The sequence below is a fragment of the Schistocerca piceifrons genome, chromosome 7 (genome assembly GCF_021461385.2).
Source record: "Schistocerca piceifrons isolate TAMUIC-IGC-003096 chromosome 7, iqSchPice1.1, whole genome shotgun sequence".
Taxonomy (NCBI): Eukaryota; Metazoa; Arthropoda; class Insecta; order Orthoptera; family Acrididae; genus Schistocerca; species Schistocerca piceifrons.
The window spans coordinates 22,408,435-22,427,601 of record NC_060144.1 but is presented as its reverse complement, the minus strand read 5'-3'; the positions used below and the strand labels follow the sequence as shown (position 1 = coordinate 22,427,601).

The window sequence follows — 19,167 nt, the reverse complement described above, 5'->3', positions numbered from 1 at the left end:
TTGTATCAGATTTTTTTATCTGCTGCAGATACCCTTCAGTTGGGGAAATCTGTTATCTGGATTTATTATAAAAAGGATCTGCTTCTCCTGTGTATGACAGCAAATATTTCATCATGCTTGGGCCGAGGTACACCCCATATACTATGGTGAATCTACTGTACCAATTTTCTCTTCCTCTGCCTGCTTAGGACTAGGCCATGTCTAGTGAGACACCATGATAGTATTGACTGGCATGACAGCAACATGTGTGAACCTGGCTGCCATCACTGCCTTCTGTAACCCCACATTAATCTGCTTCAAAGTTCCATATAGGTGTGGCTGATCATGACACTGGGACAACTCATCAAAGTGTGCATTTGTGCCATGTGTCAGGGAAACTGTCTTGTCCAGGTCACCACCTATGTCTTACGCCCCATTCCTGTCGAAACTGTTTCCAACCCCTACCCACCATCACCACATGGTCATCTTTTGTGAAATCCGTAACTAAAGACCTTAAGTCCTCCATCATTTGACAAAGCCCTGAATTTACTTTGAATATACTCGTGACCTTGTAAGCTACCCTAATTTTTTCTGTAACTGAGGCCTACATCTTGTCCATGACTACTACCTAGCAGCACCACATTTTTTCTTCCCAACTCGTTGTATACTCCTAGGTTTCCTGACATTGGTTGAAATGTATTGTAAATTTCCTGTTGCTAGTCCTACCCGAGGCTCTGCTCCACTGAACTCTGGCAGAAGCAAATACCTGTTTTTTGCGTTGATAATAAAACTATCAGATCACATTCTCTTTCTTCTTGCCCACTGCCAGTTCGTAACCACTGTCCTCCCCTTTATCTCTCTTGATCCTGATCAATTCCTACTTGCTTCCTTTTCTGTTCTTCAGACAAAATGTTCCTACTGCATACTCTGCATTTCCAGGAGATTTCCCAGTGTTCTCCCCACAGCATCTCTACCCCCCCCCCCCCCCTCCCCTTCAGTGAGAATATTTTCTACAAGACTGGCAACAAATCACCCTACTCACTATGCTATAACAGCTCCTGTATCTCTCACTCATGATTGAATTCCATAGAAGAATTAAGTTCAAATTTGTCAAGGACGTGAGATTGGCTGCAAGTACACACACACACACGATGATAAATTGTTTTGTGTTGTTGCCACTGTTTACGTTCTGTTTTAGAGGTACAGTGGCAGAAGAATTAATTACTAATTGCTTTGGTTTTGGAGAATCTCGTTATAAAGAATGTTTAGATATGTTTTTAAACGTTAGCAACTCAGAAATTGTATGCCTACATCACGTCTGTCTAACCAGTAACAAATACGAACTGTGTTGATAAAAATGAATTAAAACGTTTAATTACTCTTTTCTGGTAAGAACAGACAGAATAGACACTACTGGAACTAACTGCTGCCTTGTTTTAACGAAATTTAAATTATTAAAAAAACTTAAGCAGATATTTTAATCTTTATGTAACTCAAAATTTCGGCCTACCTCGCGAGTATTGGGATTTCTATTAAACGAATTGCTTTTAAGAAAAAGTATTACTGAAAACGCTAAATATTCATTTTGTAACAAGAACGGACAGTACAGCAAGTATACAAAATAAGAGCTCCTGCTTCTTACTTAAGGCACTCGTGCACCCACACAACATTTAAGTCACTACAGATAAACTGAAAGTATATCAATAAATAGTACGTAATTTTGAAGTGAATTAGTCGTTCCATTGAAGTATTTGGTAATTATAACAATAATTCATAGGTTGCAATATACCTACTTCTAACTTTAGATACAGACGCAAATACTATATTAATGAAATACCTCGTGTGTCATGTATGGAAAATACGACTGTCTTCATAACGTTTTTGTTATCAGTATGATTTTTATATTCTTCATTTCTTTAGGTCTAATGATTCAAGCTACATTTTATAAACATAAAAATATTGAGTCAAGTGAGGACATTGTAAACAAGTAGGCCTGTCTATTCTTATTAGATTATTGCTTCTATTCCGTAGCAGAATATTTTGGATGTTTGAGATACAGAGACTAGAAACAAGATAGTGAAGCTAATGCAAATAGTGCAAGCTGTTTGGTGGATAAAGCTTACATTTATGTCTCTACTGACATAATACAGTATTTTTACTGTGCTGTTTTGGTTTGTGTTTGTTCTGTGTCTTATAATCTGGAAAGATTTTTTTGGATGAATAAAAGAAATAAACTCTGTTGCCATCTGCGACATCGTAAGCTTTTATTACCGACATACGTAACATTTCCAACCACATTATTTGCGAAGTGTAGTTTCCCGAAAGATCACGTTATATTAAGCGATTAATTTGATGATAATTGGCTCACATTATAATTAACAGACAGCACGTTTGTATTTCGCTTTCATTTCTTATTTTAAATCATTCGTGATTTTTTGTTCCGCTTGTTGTAAGTACCATTAGGTACCGGAAATCCATTTTAATTTATAGACACTTCTACTTCATCAATAACATACAGTTATAATCATAGTCGTGTCTGTAAACGTTTACATTAATACCTGAAACTTAAAGTCTTTGCATTATACGTTGGAAATTGTTCATTTTCTAGTTCTCGTTCTAGGAGTAACATATCTGCGACGATGAGTATCATTTTGTTCCGGTTGGGCGGAGTGGGTGGAGCTTTTGTGGGGTGGGCGGGGACTATGTGTCGGGATCTTCGCAGGTTTTGAGCTCATGTATTCATTGGTGCCACCAGAGTTCAGTTATTGACAAAGTATTATATTTAGTAGGGGATGTGTGATAGATTTGCTGTGATCGGCATGCTTATAAAGTTTGTGTTGGGGCGTAACGTTACTGTGGTCATTGCTACGACATGTGCGGAGAAAATGACATGTCTGGTCTTAAAGGGAGGTATGGATTTGACTTGGGAAATGGTGACAGCCGTAAGAGGGATGAAGGACATTATGTTGAAAGTTATGTCCACTCACAGGAGGGATACAGATACTGATATTTTCAGTTAAAGTGGAGAGAAAATATTTCCAGATTTTTATTTAAGTGGAAATATGATTGATTCTCGAAAGAAACATAATTTCATTATTTCTGAGAGTGTGACAATTTTAAAATGAATTGTTGCCTTGGTATGCAAGTTATGGAATGATATTTTAGCGTGGTTGCGATGTGGGGAAGTTACCTCTGATTAACGTCGTCAATTCAACAAGAGTGTAAACATTATATCTCTGAAAGTGTGACGTAAAATAAATATTATTTAAAAGTACAGACAAGCCCAATGCAGTTTGCTGGTTCTGCGCAGTCCGATTGTGGTTTCCAATTGGAGAGACTTGTGGTATAATTCATAACGGCGACTGGTATTTATTTTCAATAAAAGATTCAATATTGTTGTTAGGCCGTTGTTTAGCGAGGCTCACTGTTGTGTAATAGAGATATATACTGGAAGATTTAGTTTGTGGCAGTGAGTTGTGAGATCGAGTCTCTGATTCTGTCCAACGTATACATAGAGTATAGTATTTTCCACTGATGCTGAGATCTTCTTCGGTGGTAGTGATTCGTACGCACTTTATTGTCAGATGCATTATTAATTCATTCTCATCATATTCCAGTTGCTACCACTAGCCCGTCAAACCGCAAATAGTGTCTGTGGAAATTCTGTAGTCCACAACATTTTCGTAGTGGTACGTAGCGTGGCCTGTATCGTGAGAATTTCAACATACAAGTTAAAGCGTCCACGTTCTGACTGGACAGACGCTACTTCCAATACAGATGTTAACACCCGCTGGTTATCTTATGCGTAGTCTTACCTGTAAAGTGGAGTGACGTATTTCCGCAATAGTGCTAACATAGCAGATTCTTGTGTTGTGCTTTCTGAGTACAACTGAGCGAAACTAAGGTGCTGATTGCTGCTGTGCGTCGTCGTTCTCCCCTTACTTGCCACTGCGCGTGTGTAGTGTCTAATCGTTTTGTTATTTCTATTAGGGTGGTCGTGTCTATAGGGTGGCGTAGTACAAGTTGTGTCTCTTCTCCGAAGAGATGAGCTTGTACTATTCCCTCTCTAGACAGGCAATAACATTATTGCCACGCACTTAATGCCAGTGGTTGTAAATACGTATTTCATAATTTTCATAGCAGCGGCAAGCGTCCACAGAAAATACCCCTACCATAATTATTACTGAGTGACTGGTTACTAATACGCCAGAGTATAAATTCTTTTTGGTTTATTGAGTTACGTCTTACCTTCTCTCAAAACAGGATAGAGCACTATTCACTCTTTTGTGAAAATTGTGTAGGTAGTTCCTTTTCTTAGCAAATAATCCCACTCAAAAATCTTCCATATTATCTGACATATCACGGAATAGTTTTTATCTTCTTCCGTAATTTCATTCTTTCTTTCTAAATTTCGTAATATTTGGAATAAACAATCCATACACGATCCACGAGATAGTATTGTTCTGTATCCAAATATCGCAACTCGGGCAAGGCTCCCAGTTACTTAGCGAGAGTTAAGCAGTCTGTGCGATTTTCAGTGAAGTTACGGATTGTTCAGACTCTTCGTTAGGTGTCAGGTAAACATAAAGCGGTAGCTTTAGATGGCCAGAACTCTTTTTTATCGCAGTTCAGTTAAAATACTACACAGTAACTGAAATTCACGTGAACATTAGTTAATCCGAACGTCAGCTACGTTTTACTACCACAGGTGACCAATTTCCTTCCAAAGAGGGTAATGGCTGCTGAATGAGGCGGATATTATTGACGACTATTGATACATCCGGAAACGGGCGTTATCGTGTATTTTTCTGCCTGTGCGCATGACGCACCCACTATCTCCTTGCTTTTGTCGCTTGACGCCTTGGCGATCAGCGGTAGCCTGTCCTGCGCGAAGAGAAGTTCGTAATGTAGTAAAGTGAGGCAGCTGCAGCCGCCGTTTTGATGTCATTTTGTTACACTGCAGCCAGTTCGGTGACTCCGTACACCATCTTCAGCCCTTAACTGAAGCTGAGGCGTTGAACATCAACAGTTTAAGCGATCCCATCAGTGGCGAACATCTATGAACTGGCTTCCGTACAATACTGTAAAAGCGATGTTGTATCTGTAGCCGTCATCTACCAGGTCAACTTGAATTCTTCGTTGACGGTTGCAGATACAACATCGGTTTTACAGTGTTGTACGGAAGCCAGTTATAGATGTTTGTCACTGATGAGATCGCTTAAACGATTGAAGTTCAACGCCTCAGCCTCAGTTAAGGCCTGAAGATGGTGTAATGAGTCGCCGAAACTGGTTGCAGTATGATAAAATAACATCAAATCGATGGCTGCAAGTGTTTCATTTCATAATATAAGTGAACGACTAAAGTACCGCATATCGTCAATCGCAAGGAGATACACACAAGAACTAGAAGTTCGTAAGGTTGTAATACTTCCAGGCGCCAAAGCTGCGCGTATAAACTGAGTGGTTTTGGATAAGCTGGCGGAGGGTGATGTAGCTCAACGTTTGTGTCGATTATAGATAGAATCAGTCAAACATTTGAGAAAGGTTTGCTCCTATTTTAGGGAACCTTGTTTCATGATAATAGTGAAAAAACACAATGGGTTAATACCAACAATAGCTTTATTTCACCATCTATCTCATATATTTAGCAGGAAGAGTTTTTGTTCTGAATATCTCCTCCAAAAATCTACTAGATGCCTTGGGAGTCCTCTTCCGATCCGGATCAGTGATATCCACGTAGTGCAGTCCAAATCTCGTCCTTGAAACACAAAAAAAGCACAGTTTCAGTACATTATACAAAATTTGTCTTTCTGATCAAATAGTTTGTTCTGTGTGTTAGTGAATTTACCAGTTTCAAAATTACTAAAACAGCACAATCCTCTCACCGTTATGTAAACTTTTAGCGTTATTTAGGTAACAATGTTCCTTAATACTTAGAAATTAATTAACTTATATAAACCCCGATGAGGATGACGCCGAACATAATGTTAGTTGCAATCAGTAGTCTAAGATAGCTTACGTGAAACCGGTGCCCCACTCGAAGTTATCCAGAAGACTCCATGCGGTGTAGCCTATTACAGGGACGCCGTCCTCATTCATAGCGTTCAGCATCTCCGCCAAGTAGGCCTGGCGAAAAGAAAAACAGTTAAATGTAGGTGATTTGCCCCGCTTGGCTAACGAATGTTTGCTGTATAGTTTGGAAGTACGAGAGAATCTACATTTGGTGTAATTAAAATTCCAAGCTCTTGTCATCTAGTGTGAGGAGAGAATCGTAAATTTTTTCTGGTGTCTTATAAATGTTTAGTGGGCTATCCAAGCCATCCATCCTCACAGCTTGGCCAGTACCTCATCTGCTTACTTCCAGGAATGTTGATTCTGGAGTTATGCAAGAGAACGTCTCTGAAATTTGGAAGTAAAGAGAGAGGTAACGGTCGAACTGAAGCTTTGGGGGAGTATTGTGGATTGTGCTTGGATAGCAGAGCCGCTGAAGCAATTGCTCGCGAAAGTCAGAGGTCTCACGTTCGAGTTCCACCCCGGTACACAGCTTTGGCCTGCCCTTAAGTTTGAGATCAGCGCATACTCCGCTGCAGGATGGAAATTCATTCCGTCACGCACTATGATGCGTTTACTGCAGTTGGGACATGCGTTATCAGCGAATAATTATCCACAATATACTACCATTCACGTATCATCACTGATGGAGTAGTTATCATAAAGTTGGTGGATGAACAAGCTACAGCAAGAGAGGTTTCCTTATTGTAACAGACGAAAACTTTTTTTGCAGTTATCAGCAAGTCTCTCTGAGATGCAACGTCAGCAGCCCCTACAGTATGTGACTATTCTGAGTCACCTTCAGAAAAGAAAGGAAGTTGCTCACCGTCTCTCTTTATGGGGACTGGATCGCTCATCAGGTTTATAGTGCTTTCCTGATGTTGGAGTATTTGTAAAAGACATAAACATATATTCATTCGATTGAAACAAGTGTTTGGCTTCGACAGTACAACAGGGTTTGGTGCAATTCAGAATTCGAGTTCAGATCGTTCTGAATACTCGTAGGGGTGTAAGGAACGCTGCATGGAACAATTTCCGATGCAGTTGAAGAGTGAATTGCATTCATCAAGCCGAAACAAAAATGCTGGCAGTAAAACTGGTGTCGACGCAATGATTCAAAAAGCTCCACCATGCCGAAAGTATACAATTTTCGCTTAGCAAGATAATAAAAAATTAATATACAGTGTATTTCACATTTCATGTTACACACTTCTAAAGGCTGTAGAGGGCAGTTAGTAGATTAAGTTTTACATGGGAACCCATGTTCACAAACGCCATCCAGCCTGGTTACAATGGCTCTGAGCACTATGGGACTTAATATCTGAGGTCATCAGTCCCCTAGAAGTTAGAACTACTTAAACCTAACTAACCTTCACACACATCCATGCCCGTGGCAGGATTCGAACCAGCGACCGTAGCAGCAGCGCGGTTCCGGATTGAAGCGCGTAGAAGCGCTCGGTCACAGACTGGTAAAACAGGACAGACGGCGTACTGTGGCGGAGCTGACATCAAACTTGACTACTGGCCAGAGCACAAGTGCTTCTGAATACACACAGTGCACCGAACACTCCTAACTATGAGCCTTCGCAGACGACGATCAATGCATGTGCCAATGTTGACACCATGACGTCAGCAACTACGACAGACATGAGCACGTGACCATCGGCACTGGATGTTGGCGCACAGGCGAAGCGTTGCATGGTTCCGATCTACATCTACCTTTATACTCCGCAAGCCACCCAACGGTGTGTTGTGGAGGGCACTTTACGTGCCACTGTCATTACCTCCCTTTCCTGTTCCAGTCGCGTATGGTTCGCGGGAAGAACGACTGTCTGAAAGCCTCTGTGCGTGCTCTAATCTCTCTAATTTTACATTCGTGATCTCCTCGGGAGGTATAAGTAGAGGGAAGCAATATATTCGATACCTCATCCAGAAACGCACCCTCTCGAAACCTGGCGAGCAAGCTACACCGCGATGCAGAGCGCCTCTCTTGCAGAGTCTGCCACTTGAGTTTGTTAAACATCTCCGTAACGCTATCACGGTTACCAAATAACCCTGTGACGAAACGCGCCGCTCTTCTTTGGATCTTCTCTATCTCCTCCGTCAACCCGATCTGGTACGGATCCCACACTGATGAGCAATACTCAAGTATAGGTCGAACGAGTGTTTTGTAAGCCACCTCCTTTGTTGATGGACTACATTTTCTAAGGACTCTCCCAATGAATCTCAATCTGGTACCCGCCTTACCAACAATTAATTTTATATGATCATTCCACTTCAAATCGTTCCGCACGCATACTCCCAGATATTTTACAGAAGTAACTACTACCAGTGTTTGTTCCGCTATCATACAATCATAGAATAAAGGATCCTTCTTTCTATGTATTCGCAATACATTACATTTGTCTATGTTAAGGGTCAGTTGCCACTCCCTGCACCAAGTGCCTATCCGCTGCAGATCTTCCTGCATTTCGCTACAATTTTCTAATGCTGCAACTTCTCTGTATACTACAGCACCATCCGCGAAAAGCCGCATGGAACTTCCGACTCTATCTACTAGGTCATTTATACGTATTGTGAAAAGCAATGGTCCCATAACATTCCCCTGTGGCACGCCAGAGGTTACTTTAACGTCTGTAGACGTCTCTCCATTGATAACAACATGCTGTGTTCTGTTTGCTAAAAACTCTTCAATCCAGCCACACAGCTGGTCTGATATTCCGTAGGCTCTTACTTTATCAGGCGACAGTGCGGAACTGTATCGAACGCCTTCCGGAAGTCAAGAAAAATAGCATCTACCTGGGAGCCTGTATCTAATATTTTCTGGGTCTCATGAACAAATAAAGCGAGTTGGGTCTCACACGATCGCTGTTTCCGGAATCCATGTTGATTCCTACATAGTAGATTCTGAGTTTCCAAAAACGACATGATACTCGAGCAAAAAACATGTTCTAAAATTCTACAACAGATCGACGTCAGAGATATAGGTCTATAGTTTTGCGCATCTGCTCGACGACCCTTCTTGAAGACTGGGACTACCTGTGCTCTTTTCCAATCATTTGGAACCTTCAGTTCCTCTAGAGACTTGCGGTAGACGGCTGTTAGAAGGGGGGCAAGTTTTTTCGCGTACTCTGTGTAGAATCGAATTGGTATCCCGTCAGGTCCAGTGGACTTTCCTCTGTTGAGTGATTCCAGTTGCTTTTCTATTCCTTAGACACTTATTTGGATGTCAGCCATTTTTTCGTTTGTGCGAGGATTTAGAGAAGGAACTGCAGTGCGGTCTTCCTCTGTGAAACAGCTTTGGAAAAAGGTGTTTAGTATTTCAGCTTTATGCTTGTCATCCTCTGTTTCAATGCCATCATCATCCCGGAGTGTCTGGACATGCTGTTTCGAGCCACTTACTGATTTAACGTAAGACCAGAATTTCCTAGGATTTTCTGTCAAGTCGGTACCTAGTATTTTACTTTCGAATTCACTGAACGCTTCACGCATAGCCCTCCTTAGGCTAACTTTGACATCGTTTAGCTTCTGTTTGTCTGAGAGGTTTTGGCTGCGTTTAAACTTTGAGTGAAGCTCTCTTTGCTTTCGCAGTAGTTTCCTAACTTTGTTGTTGTACCACGGTGGGTTTTTCCCGTCCCTCACAGTTTTACTCGGCACGTACCTGTCTAAAACGCATTTTACGATTGCCTTGAACTTTTTCCATAAACACTCAACATTGTCAGTGTCGGAACAGAAATTTTCGTTTTGATCTGTTAGGTAGTCTGAAATCTGCCTTCTATTACTCTTGTTAAACAGATAAACCATCCTCCGTTTTTTATATTCCTATTCCATATTCAGGGATGCTGCAACGGCCTTATGATCACTGATTCCCTGTTTTGCACTTACAGAGTCGTAAAGTTCGGGTCTGTTTGTTATCAGTAGGTCCAAGATGTTATCTCCACGAGTCGGTTCTCTGTTTAATTGCTCGAGGTAATTTTCGGATAGTGCACTCAGTATAATGTCACTCGATGCTCTGTCCCTACCACCCGTCCTAAACATCTGAGTGTCCCAGTGTATATCTGGTAAATTGAAATCTCCACCTAAGACTATAACATGCTGAGAAAATTTATGTGAAATGTATTCCAAATTTTCTCTCAGTTGTTCTGCCACTAATGCTGCTGAGTCGGGGGGTCGGTAAAAGGAGCCAATTATTAACCTAGCTCGGTTGTTGACACCTGTACAGCGGGACGGAGACAAGTTGGTGGGGGCTCCCTTATGCTCTGGGGAAAACTGACGTGGGCATCCAGGGTCCAGTGGCACTCACAAGGCATCGTGACGACCTAGGAGTATCGTACACTGGTTGCAGACCACTTATATCCCTTAATGACGATGTTGTTTCCCGACGGCAGTGGCATTTTTCAACAAGATAATGCGCCATGTCACAAGGCCCAGAGTGTGATGGAGTGGTTCGAAAAACAAAATAGCGAGTTCCAATTGATATGCTGGCTCCCCATCTCCCTAATTATGAACCCGATAGAACGCACCTGGCACGTGAGTGAACGTGGCGTCAGAGCTGATCGAATTCCTCCGCGGAATTCACGGGAATTATGTGACTAGTGTGTGCACATGTGGTGTGAGCTGCTCCAGCGAGCTACCAAGGCCTCACCCCTTCCATGCCACGACGTGTCGCCGCTGTTGTCTGTGGCAAAGATGGACGTAGCGGCTATTAGGTAGGTGGTCATAATGTTCTGGTTGATGAGTTTATAGTCAGGGCAATTCCGTGATGACCTCATAAACTTTGAGGGACGATGGAGACGGATAAATTCATCACTTAGAAGTAAGAGGCCCTGGTTCGGAAAGTTGCAAGTGAAAATCATTGTGATACTTCTAACAGTGGAACACATGTACGGGTACTGTAGTTGCTGAGAATGTAGGGTAGACAGCTTTTAGAGGTGTGACTAGGGCCTCCCGACGGTTGGACCGTTAGCCGGGTGCAAGTCTTTCGATTTGACACTACTTTGGTGACTTGCGCGTCGATGGGTTATAAATGATGATGATTAGGACAACATAACACCTAGTCCCCGAGCGGAGAAAATCTCCGACCCAGCCGGGAATCGAACTCGGGCCCTTAGGATTGACATTCTGTCGCGCTGACCACTCAGCTACCGGCGGTGGATACTTTTAGAGGTGGTATCACGGACCAAGACAAGGAAAAACGTCTAGTAGACATGGGCACTAAAATGCATGCCTGAGTAGCTATGAGCACTTGTTCATCTGTGCTAGTGCGAAACACTTCTCCTCCATTGAACAAGGGCTCATAGCTACTCAGGTAGGCATTTTAGGGTCCATGTTACCAGACGTTTCTTCTTGTCTTGGTCCGTACTACCACTTCTGAAATTTGCCTACCCTACATTCTTAGCAACAACAACACCGGTACATGTATTCCACTGTAGGAGGTACCACAATGATTTCCGCTTGTCACTTTCACCTCGTTTGTTTCCGAACCAAGGACTCTCACCTCAAATTGACATATTTATCCTTGAGAGTTTTCAGCGTCATCACGGAATAACCCCTATATACATACATTTACAGGCGCCGGCGTCTCTAAGTTCTGCGCTCTGTAGCGTCGCTGGATCACGTTTCTGGACTTGGGTTCCTATGTGAAACTTGATGTACTAAGTCCCCTCTACAACCTCTAGAAGTTTGTAACATGAGCCGGCCGTGGTGGCCGTGCGGTTCTAGGCGCTTCAGTCTGGAACCGCGGGACTGCTACGGTCGCAGGTTCGAATCCTGCCTCGGGCATGGATGTGTGTGATGACCTTAAGTTAGTTAGGTTTAAGTAGTTTTAAGTTCTAGGGGACTGATGACCTAAGATGTTAAGTCCCATAGAGCTCAGAGCCATTTTTTTGTAACATGAATTGTGAAAAGCCCTGTGGAATGTGTGTGGAATCTCTACCTATATTCATGTTTTTTTTTTGTGGAAATATGAATATAGTCTCCCCCGTTTTTCTTCGGCCTAGTACATCGATTGTGCATCTTTCTCGTGTGGATGGTTAGAGATCTGGAAGAAAAACTGACGGTAAAATCTGGTGACGTGCAACTGCCCTCTCCTATCTAACAGCAAAAACTGAGCTTATCATCTCCGTCCGGCTAGGCGATCGCTTGTACTCCTCATTATTCGGGACTCTGCAGAGAGATTTTGGGCAACACCGGCTCATAGGTTGCTGGACGACACCATCTCTCAACTCCCTTCCGACCAATAACTGAGGATTAAATTTGTTTCCACAAGAAAGAATCGAACCGGCTACTCTCAAGTCACCCGCCACTGCTTCCTTCACGGAGCTTGCCTTCAGAAGTGACTATTTCTGTACTTGCTGGTTGCAAGGAGGATATACTCGTCGTGACATAACTGTACTTCAGCGAGACCCACGACGAATGCGTATCTGCAGGTTTCAATCTACACACAATTCGTAGGATCATCGCCGTTACCCACTGATATTCTGAAAAATTACGTACTCCGAAAAAATGATAATGCAAACCATTATCTAATTAAAAAAATGCTCTTTAGCGGCCATTGAATGGAGTATTTTGATAGTAGTTTTCACGAGTTATGGACAAATACATCGAGAAACATAGACAAAAGTGCCTGCTGATGATATCATCATGCAGCCACTGTGGTCCATGCCGCCGAAAGTTGCACCATTTTGTCGAAAGTTATCACATCGCCAGCGAATACAGCAGCTGAACAAGGTAGGAGAAGCATTTTGCAGAGGAGGCGACTTGCAGTACCGCAAGAGACAGCGATAAAGCTCAGAGATTTTTCTGTTCTCAACAACAAAAGATTCAGGAATGGCGAATTGGAAATCGATGAAACACGCAACAAAAAAGCCTTCCTCCATGCGAGAACACGTATCAATGGAAAGAGACACGCTTTTCTAAGATTACTCAGTATAGAAGGTGAAAGGTATCAGCGTCTCCATTCTCAAAAGAGGCCTGGAGTACGGTTCAGGTATTACAGTCACCTTCCAGTTCCAAAAAGAATTTGTGGTAGTACTAGATTGCCATGCAACTCAGAAACCACTGCATTGAACTCATCCATCTGCAGCTTTTACCACCTCCAAAGGACTACATATGACGTCATTTGGCCCCGTTGCTGATAAGCTATCCACCTGCATGTACATCAGAGCTACACTGCGCTGTGACATCTGCTTTCTGTGCTATACGTAGAGGTTTTATACGACATTAAGCCTCGTACTATGAGCTGAGGAGACGAACCTCCCGTCATTTTGACCCACAAGGGTCCACTGCTGTAAGTAGCGTTCCGCAGCTGTCGGTCGCTTCTGTCACGGTGGGCGACAAAAGTGACGAAGATCCACTGGTCATTCCAGTGATGTGAAACGTGTCGTTGTGGCGCCTGTAACAACGTAATGCGTGTGAACCTTAACACACGTACCGCATTTTTTTTATGTGACGAACCGAGAATTACGGTTTCTTCAGCGAGTTATCGTTCACCTCTCAGTATTAGTTTCTCGAATTATGAATTCTGTAAACTATCAGAGAGCGCTGGCCAAGTTCCTGTAAGCCATGCCGTTCTAACAGGCTGAAAGTGATCAATATCTCGCATGATGAGATTACTATTACAACAAAGTGAAGCTCCTATCTCAGTCATGTTCGAAATGAAGCGAGAGAAGGTATTAATATATCAAATGCCACGATCTCAATGAACTTAGTATTTTTTGTATGAATTACTGATAACCATGCAATACGTAAATTATTGCATTGAAGTTCGTCACGATGAGTGAGGAGAGGAATAACATGAAAAATTAACAACACTCTCGCAAAAAGTAGGGCGTGTGTCGCCGAAGATCGACGCCACGTCGTTATGTCGCCACGAAACTACAGGCAAGTGGTTTCGCGTGTACGTCGAAATGCGCGTCAGCTTGAGACACTTACACCGTAGTAGTCTATCCGCCCCTGGTCGTCCAGCTCTCCCGTGTCGGACCAGCCGTTCTCCATGACGAAGATGGGGTACCCTGGGTACTGCTGGACCAGCCAGTTGAGCGTCTTGCGGAAGCCCCACGGCACACTCTGCAAAAAGACAAATCACACGTAAGTACACAGGCTAGTGATTGGCTGTCATCATCATTTGGCGTGGAAATTCAACATATATTGTCAGTTACAGTCTACACAAATTAATAAGTAGCTGAAGAGAACGCGCTACAAATAATTTCCAGTAAAAGATCTACTGGAACAAAGCTTCAATTTTAAATGGCTACAGAAATGTTTAACGCTTTCGACTCTGACGATCTTCCGAGAGAGATCACCAGCGCATGTGACTATTCTTCCTCACTGCATTCGTAAGGCGTAGTTCACTTTCAAGAAAGGCAGCTAATTGTTGCGCACTGTGGGTCAAAGTCTCCCAGAGGACAGAATTCCGGGATACAAAGAAACACAGAAGAAGAAAGAAAGTACTAACCTGACTGTAGGAGATGAAAGTGACCACCTGACGCTCTTGGGAGCTGGTCAGAAAATTGCCGAAGGCGGATGGACGCTGGACTGCTGGCATTGCTGCAGTCTCATCCGAAATGTCCTGCTGCAGGTCTTGAAGACTATGAGGGTTGTTCGGATACAACTTAGACTTGGGGGCTCCCGGCAGAAAGTAGTCGCACGCTGACATGACCTGTGGGGCCACCGCACTGACCTTTGACAAAGTCTTCACGCCTGACACAGTTAGCAAAGTGCTACAAGGTTCGGCCGGTTGAATGGGCAGTTGCTCCATCCTGTTGCAGATAACTGTAGGTCTTTTCCTTCTCCGTTAATTCTGCCACAAATGATCGTCCAATCGTATCCTGGCCACTTTTATTTGCCCCATCCTGCATTTTCTAAATTGGGGGGACGGGGTACTAGTTCATTAATGTTTTCATGAAAGACTATCACGATCACTACATGAAAGACTATTCACTGTCACTGTGAAGAATACCTTAGACCGTTTTATAACCACAGGCTGTTGGAGCTTTCTCACATTTCTAACAGACTGCCGGATCTCCGTGCTCTTCGTGTTGTCCATTAATCTTGTCGCGCTGCCGAAGCATAAAAACGTAAGTCGAGATTGAACAGGTCGCTAGTTTTCAACCGAAAGAAAGTAGTCTTAAGTCACGTGGCCGAGCGGTTAAAGGCGCTACAGTCTGGAACCGCACGACCGTTACGGTCGCAGGTTCGAATCCTGCCTCGGGCATGGATGTGTGTGATGTCCTTAGGTTAGTTAGGTTTAAGTAGTTCTAAGTTCTAGGGGACTTATGACCGCAGCAGTTGAGTCCCATAGTGCTCAGAGCCATTTGAACCATTTTTTTCTTAAGTCACGTATGTGAAGCGTTAAAACTTTGGCTGACTTTAATTACCGCATGACAGCATTAGGCACATACAGGGCTTTCATAAGTATCGACTGTGCTGATGAAGAGATGAAGACTTTCTAGTCGGTTTCAGAAGTAGCAGGTCTCATATGACGTTGATGCTTACTTGAATCACTTGACGCGAACGGCAAAATGTCTTTTAAAACGCTTAACGCCCATCTTCCTTATCACTGTCCAACGGGGCCAGAGCGCTGGTTCCAGTCTTCCCAGCAACGCGTTAGACTACAGTGGTGTGTTGAACATCGTGACCGCGACCATCGGCCGGTGTACATCGTGATTCTGTGACATCAGTGCCGAGCGACGGGATCCTCAGCGAATGCTACTACAGTAAAACTTAAACTCCGCCCAAACAGGTCCAACGGTACCGACCGGCCGCCATGTCATCCTCACGGCCCTATTCTGTATCGTTCATGCCGATCGGTGTAGTAGGTTAGTCTCGGTAGTGACGTCATTTTCGGTTCTTTATCGAAATATCCTATTCAGTGAGCTTCTGAGACTTGTTACCGGACGGTCCTCCTACCGATTTTAAGACAATTGTACCGAGAGGTTTTGGATTTCGGTCTGGCACTGTCGATCAGTGAGCTGTGGCTTATGTACACCTATAATTTGTTATTTTAAACATATTTAGCGGTTTTAGCTTTGGATTTAGTGATTGTGTTACTATAGAATCGCCAGAGGACGCATCCGGTTGGAAAGTGAGTTCATAATTGACTATTTTCCTTTGTTAGAAATATGGTTAGGTTAGGTTGTTACTGTGAATGATTACAGCCAAAAAAACAAAACTTTTCGGTCAATATTTTCTCAAAATACGCGTTATCTTTATGCAAATAAGAGTTTAAACATAATTAAATATCAAGACATCGGCTCTGCTTACGTATATTACATGAGTGTGAACTGACGTTACTAGTGCCTTTGTGTACTTTTCCCCACAATTAGGTTAGTTAGTAACTATCGAAACGTGTTTACAACTTTCAAGTAACAATAGAAAGGAAATATGTGAAGCCTGATATTGGAAACCTTCCAAACTATCATGCATTTATGACTTACGCAGCACCGTTTGGCAACGAAGTCAGCCTACGTCCCTCTGCACAATACAACATGAATTGACCACTACGTGTCTGTTGGCTGGCGTGGCCAAGTGGTTAGCGCGCGGGACTGCGATACGAAACGACATGGGTTCGTAGATGCAAAAGTTTTTTTTTTTTTTTTCCTATTCATATATGCGACACGTTCTGAGGCATTGTCATTCGTGTAAGTTAAGATTTTTCTGCAGTATTCGTTATTACGTACATGTAAGAGCGCACTTCTTCAGTAATGATTTCGTGATTTCTGTGTGTTTAAAATACGAAATATGAAACTGTTGGAGATGAAATTGCTGTGAGTGAAGCAGCCGACAGTGACCTTTATATTTTTTCTTGTCAGAAATAATACACCATCTTTTCCGAATATGTAGCGACTTCCGAGTATGCGGTTAGACAGAAATCTAAGAGCACAACTTAAATTACTGGGAAAGTAACTAGAAGCAGTCATCTTCATAATCTTGCTTGTAACAAGTATTTATCTGCGATCGAATCCTCAACCACTGTAGACGGAGATGAAAGATCTCTGCCGTAATATTGTCAGACTTTAGCACCATATACGAAACATTTTCATTCATGAGATGCATGTTATAAAGTTCAACGAACTGCAGGAACTCTCGAAAATGCGTTTTTTTGGTCAGTTTTGTTTTTAAGACCCAAACAGTTGACTCATCATATAGGGAAGTGGGCTGCTTAATCATCTGGATATCTAGGAGCGTGTTATAACCACATTCTGTTTATCTTCCTATTCTTTGAAACTCTCAGAATCAGTTTTTCGGGTGTTTTTATAGATGTATTAGTACAATGTGGTACTACACACTATTCCTAACTCATTCACACTGGCATCGTGTTTTGAATTTTACGTTTCAGAAAATAAGATGATATAATGCTGCATTTACAATCTGCAGAATTCAGTCAAGTACGCTATCGTTATTATGCATGCATGGAAACATGCGGTCAGAGAAACTGTAAAAAATTTTATGGATTTCAGCTGAGAATCATGGAAATAGATATACTGCGCCTGATACTGTTAAGGAGGAGGCAAGGGCGATGATGGCGGGCACGTCAGCTCGATGTAATGCGGCGTCATGCGTTATGGCAACGTAAACGCAATTTTCAGTACTTGGGTGAATAGCGCGCCTGTGTCGTCTGCTAACCGCTTTGTGGTGGTGGCGCTGTGCGGGCTGCAGTGCGCATGCGCGGATCTGTGGCCGCTTGCTTTTGATTGGCTTGCGCGACACGAACCGACAACAGCGCTTCGGTTCTCTAGGCCCGAACGGTATCGCTACCGAAATGCATACTGAATAACGCAGAGACTTTAATTCGAGTACTAGACCGTTCGGTGCTATTGAGTACCGAAATGGGCACAATGGCGGAAAGATACAGAATAGGCACACAATTCACAGGCGTCGCTGGAAGTGGATATGGAGGGGCATGTGGTCAGTACACCTCTCTCCCGGCCGTATGTCAGTTTACGAGACTGGAGCCGCTACTTCTCAACCAAGCAGCTCCTCAGTTTGTCTCACAAGGGCTGAGTGCACTGCTCTTACCAACAGCGCTCGGCATACTGGATGGCCACCCATTCAAGTGCCAGCCCAGCCCGACAGCGCTTAACTTCCGTGAAATGACGGGAACCAGTGTTACCAGTGTGGCAAAGCCGTTATGCTATTACCATACTGTGCTTTTTTTCTTTATTACTTAATTTATCTGAGCGATACCTTTAGCAAGAATTCGTATGTCCAGGAGAGAATCTCACTTACAGTTTGTCAGGAAGTCACATTACGCTAAGAAGTATGTTGAAGAGTAACAATACTTGTTCTTTAATGATATGACGTAGGTGAAGTTTTGTTATTCGTTCTCAATATAACGAATTTTGCTTTTGATTTTTCTAATATTTACGTCGTCGGAAAATCTCCTTTGAAGTAAAAGAGACCAAAGTTATACATTTACAAGCACTATAATGAGTCTCCAAAAAAATTGCGAACTGCATTTTATTGCTGTGTAATTTATCATGCGCAAAAAGAGGTAAATTACATTAACACCGGAGTTCAGCTGACAATTTCATGTTAGCCTGTATTCCTGCTTTTCTTCTGCAAATTTTAGTAATTTTCATCCAGTACTCAAATTTTTTAAGTGGAGTAATTCTTCTCTAATATTATTTGCCTGCAAGGTCGATAAATAATTCGTCTGTATTCCTTACCTAACTGCTGTAGATTGTAAACTGAAGAGACAGTAACTAGTATAAAAGAAGCAAGGGATGCTGATCTGGGTGCCTTTAGTCAATGTAAACTTGTTTGATTTTCCAAATATCTTATTTACTGAAACGTTTCTGTATATTAAGCAATGAAAGCTGCATAAGACTCATAGATACCGTTGTTGTTGTTGTTGTTGTGGTCTTCTGTCCAGAGATTGGTTTGATGCAGCTCTCCATGCTACTCTATCCTGTGCAAGCTTCTTCATCTCCAAATTAGTACTGCACCCTACATCTTTCTGAATCTGCTTAGTGTTTCATCTCTTGGTCTCCCTCTACGATTTTTACCCTCCACGCTGCCCTCCAGTACTAAATTGGTGATCCCTTCATGCCTCAGAACATGTCATACCAACCTATCCTTTCCTCTAGTCAAGTTGTGCCACAAATTCCTTTTCTCCTCAATTCTACTCAGTACCTC

The 19,167-nt window shown here is 42.6% G+C and overlaps 1 protein-coding gene across 1 annotated transcript in view; it reads right to left on the bottom strand.

The window, feature by feature from the left end:
• Positions 1-5,610: 5,610 nt before the first annotated feature.
• LOC124805396 (myrosinase 1-like) overlaps positions 5,611-19,167 on the bottom strand; it is a 110,068-nt gene continuing 96,511 nt past the window's right edge. The window contains exons 9-11 of the mRNA XM_047265958.1: positions 13,963-14,097; positions 5,999-6,105; positions 5,611-5,737 (exon numbers count right to left, since the gene is read on the bottom strand). Of these exons, the coding sequence (XP_047121914.1) occupies positions 5,611-5,737; positions 5,999-6,105; positions 13,963-14,097 (369 nt within the window). The remainder of the gene's footprint in view (positions 5,738-5,998; positions 6,106-13,962; positions 14,098-19,167) is intronic.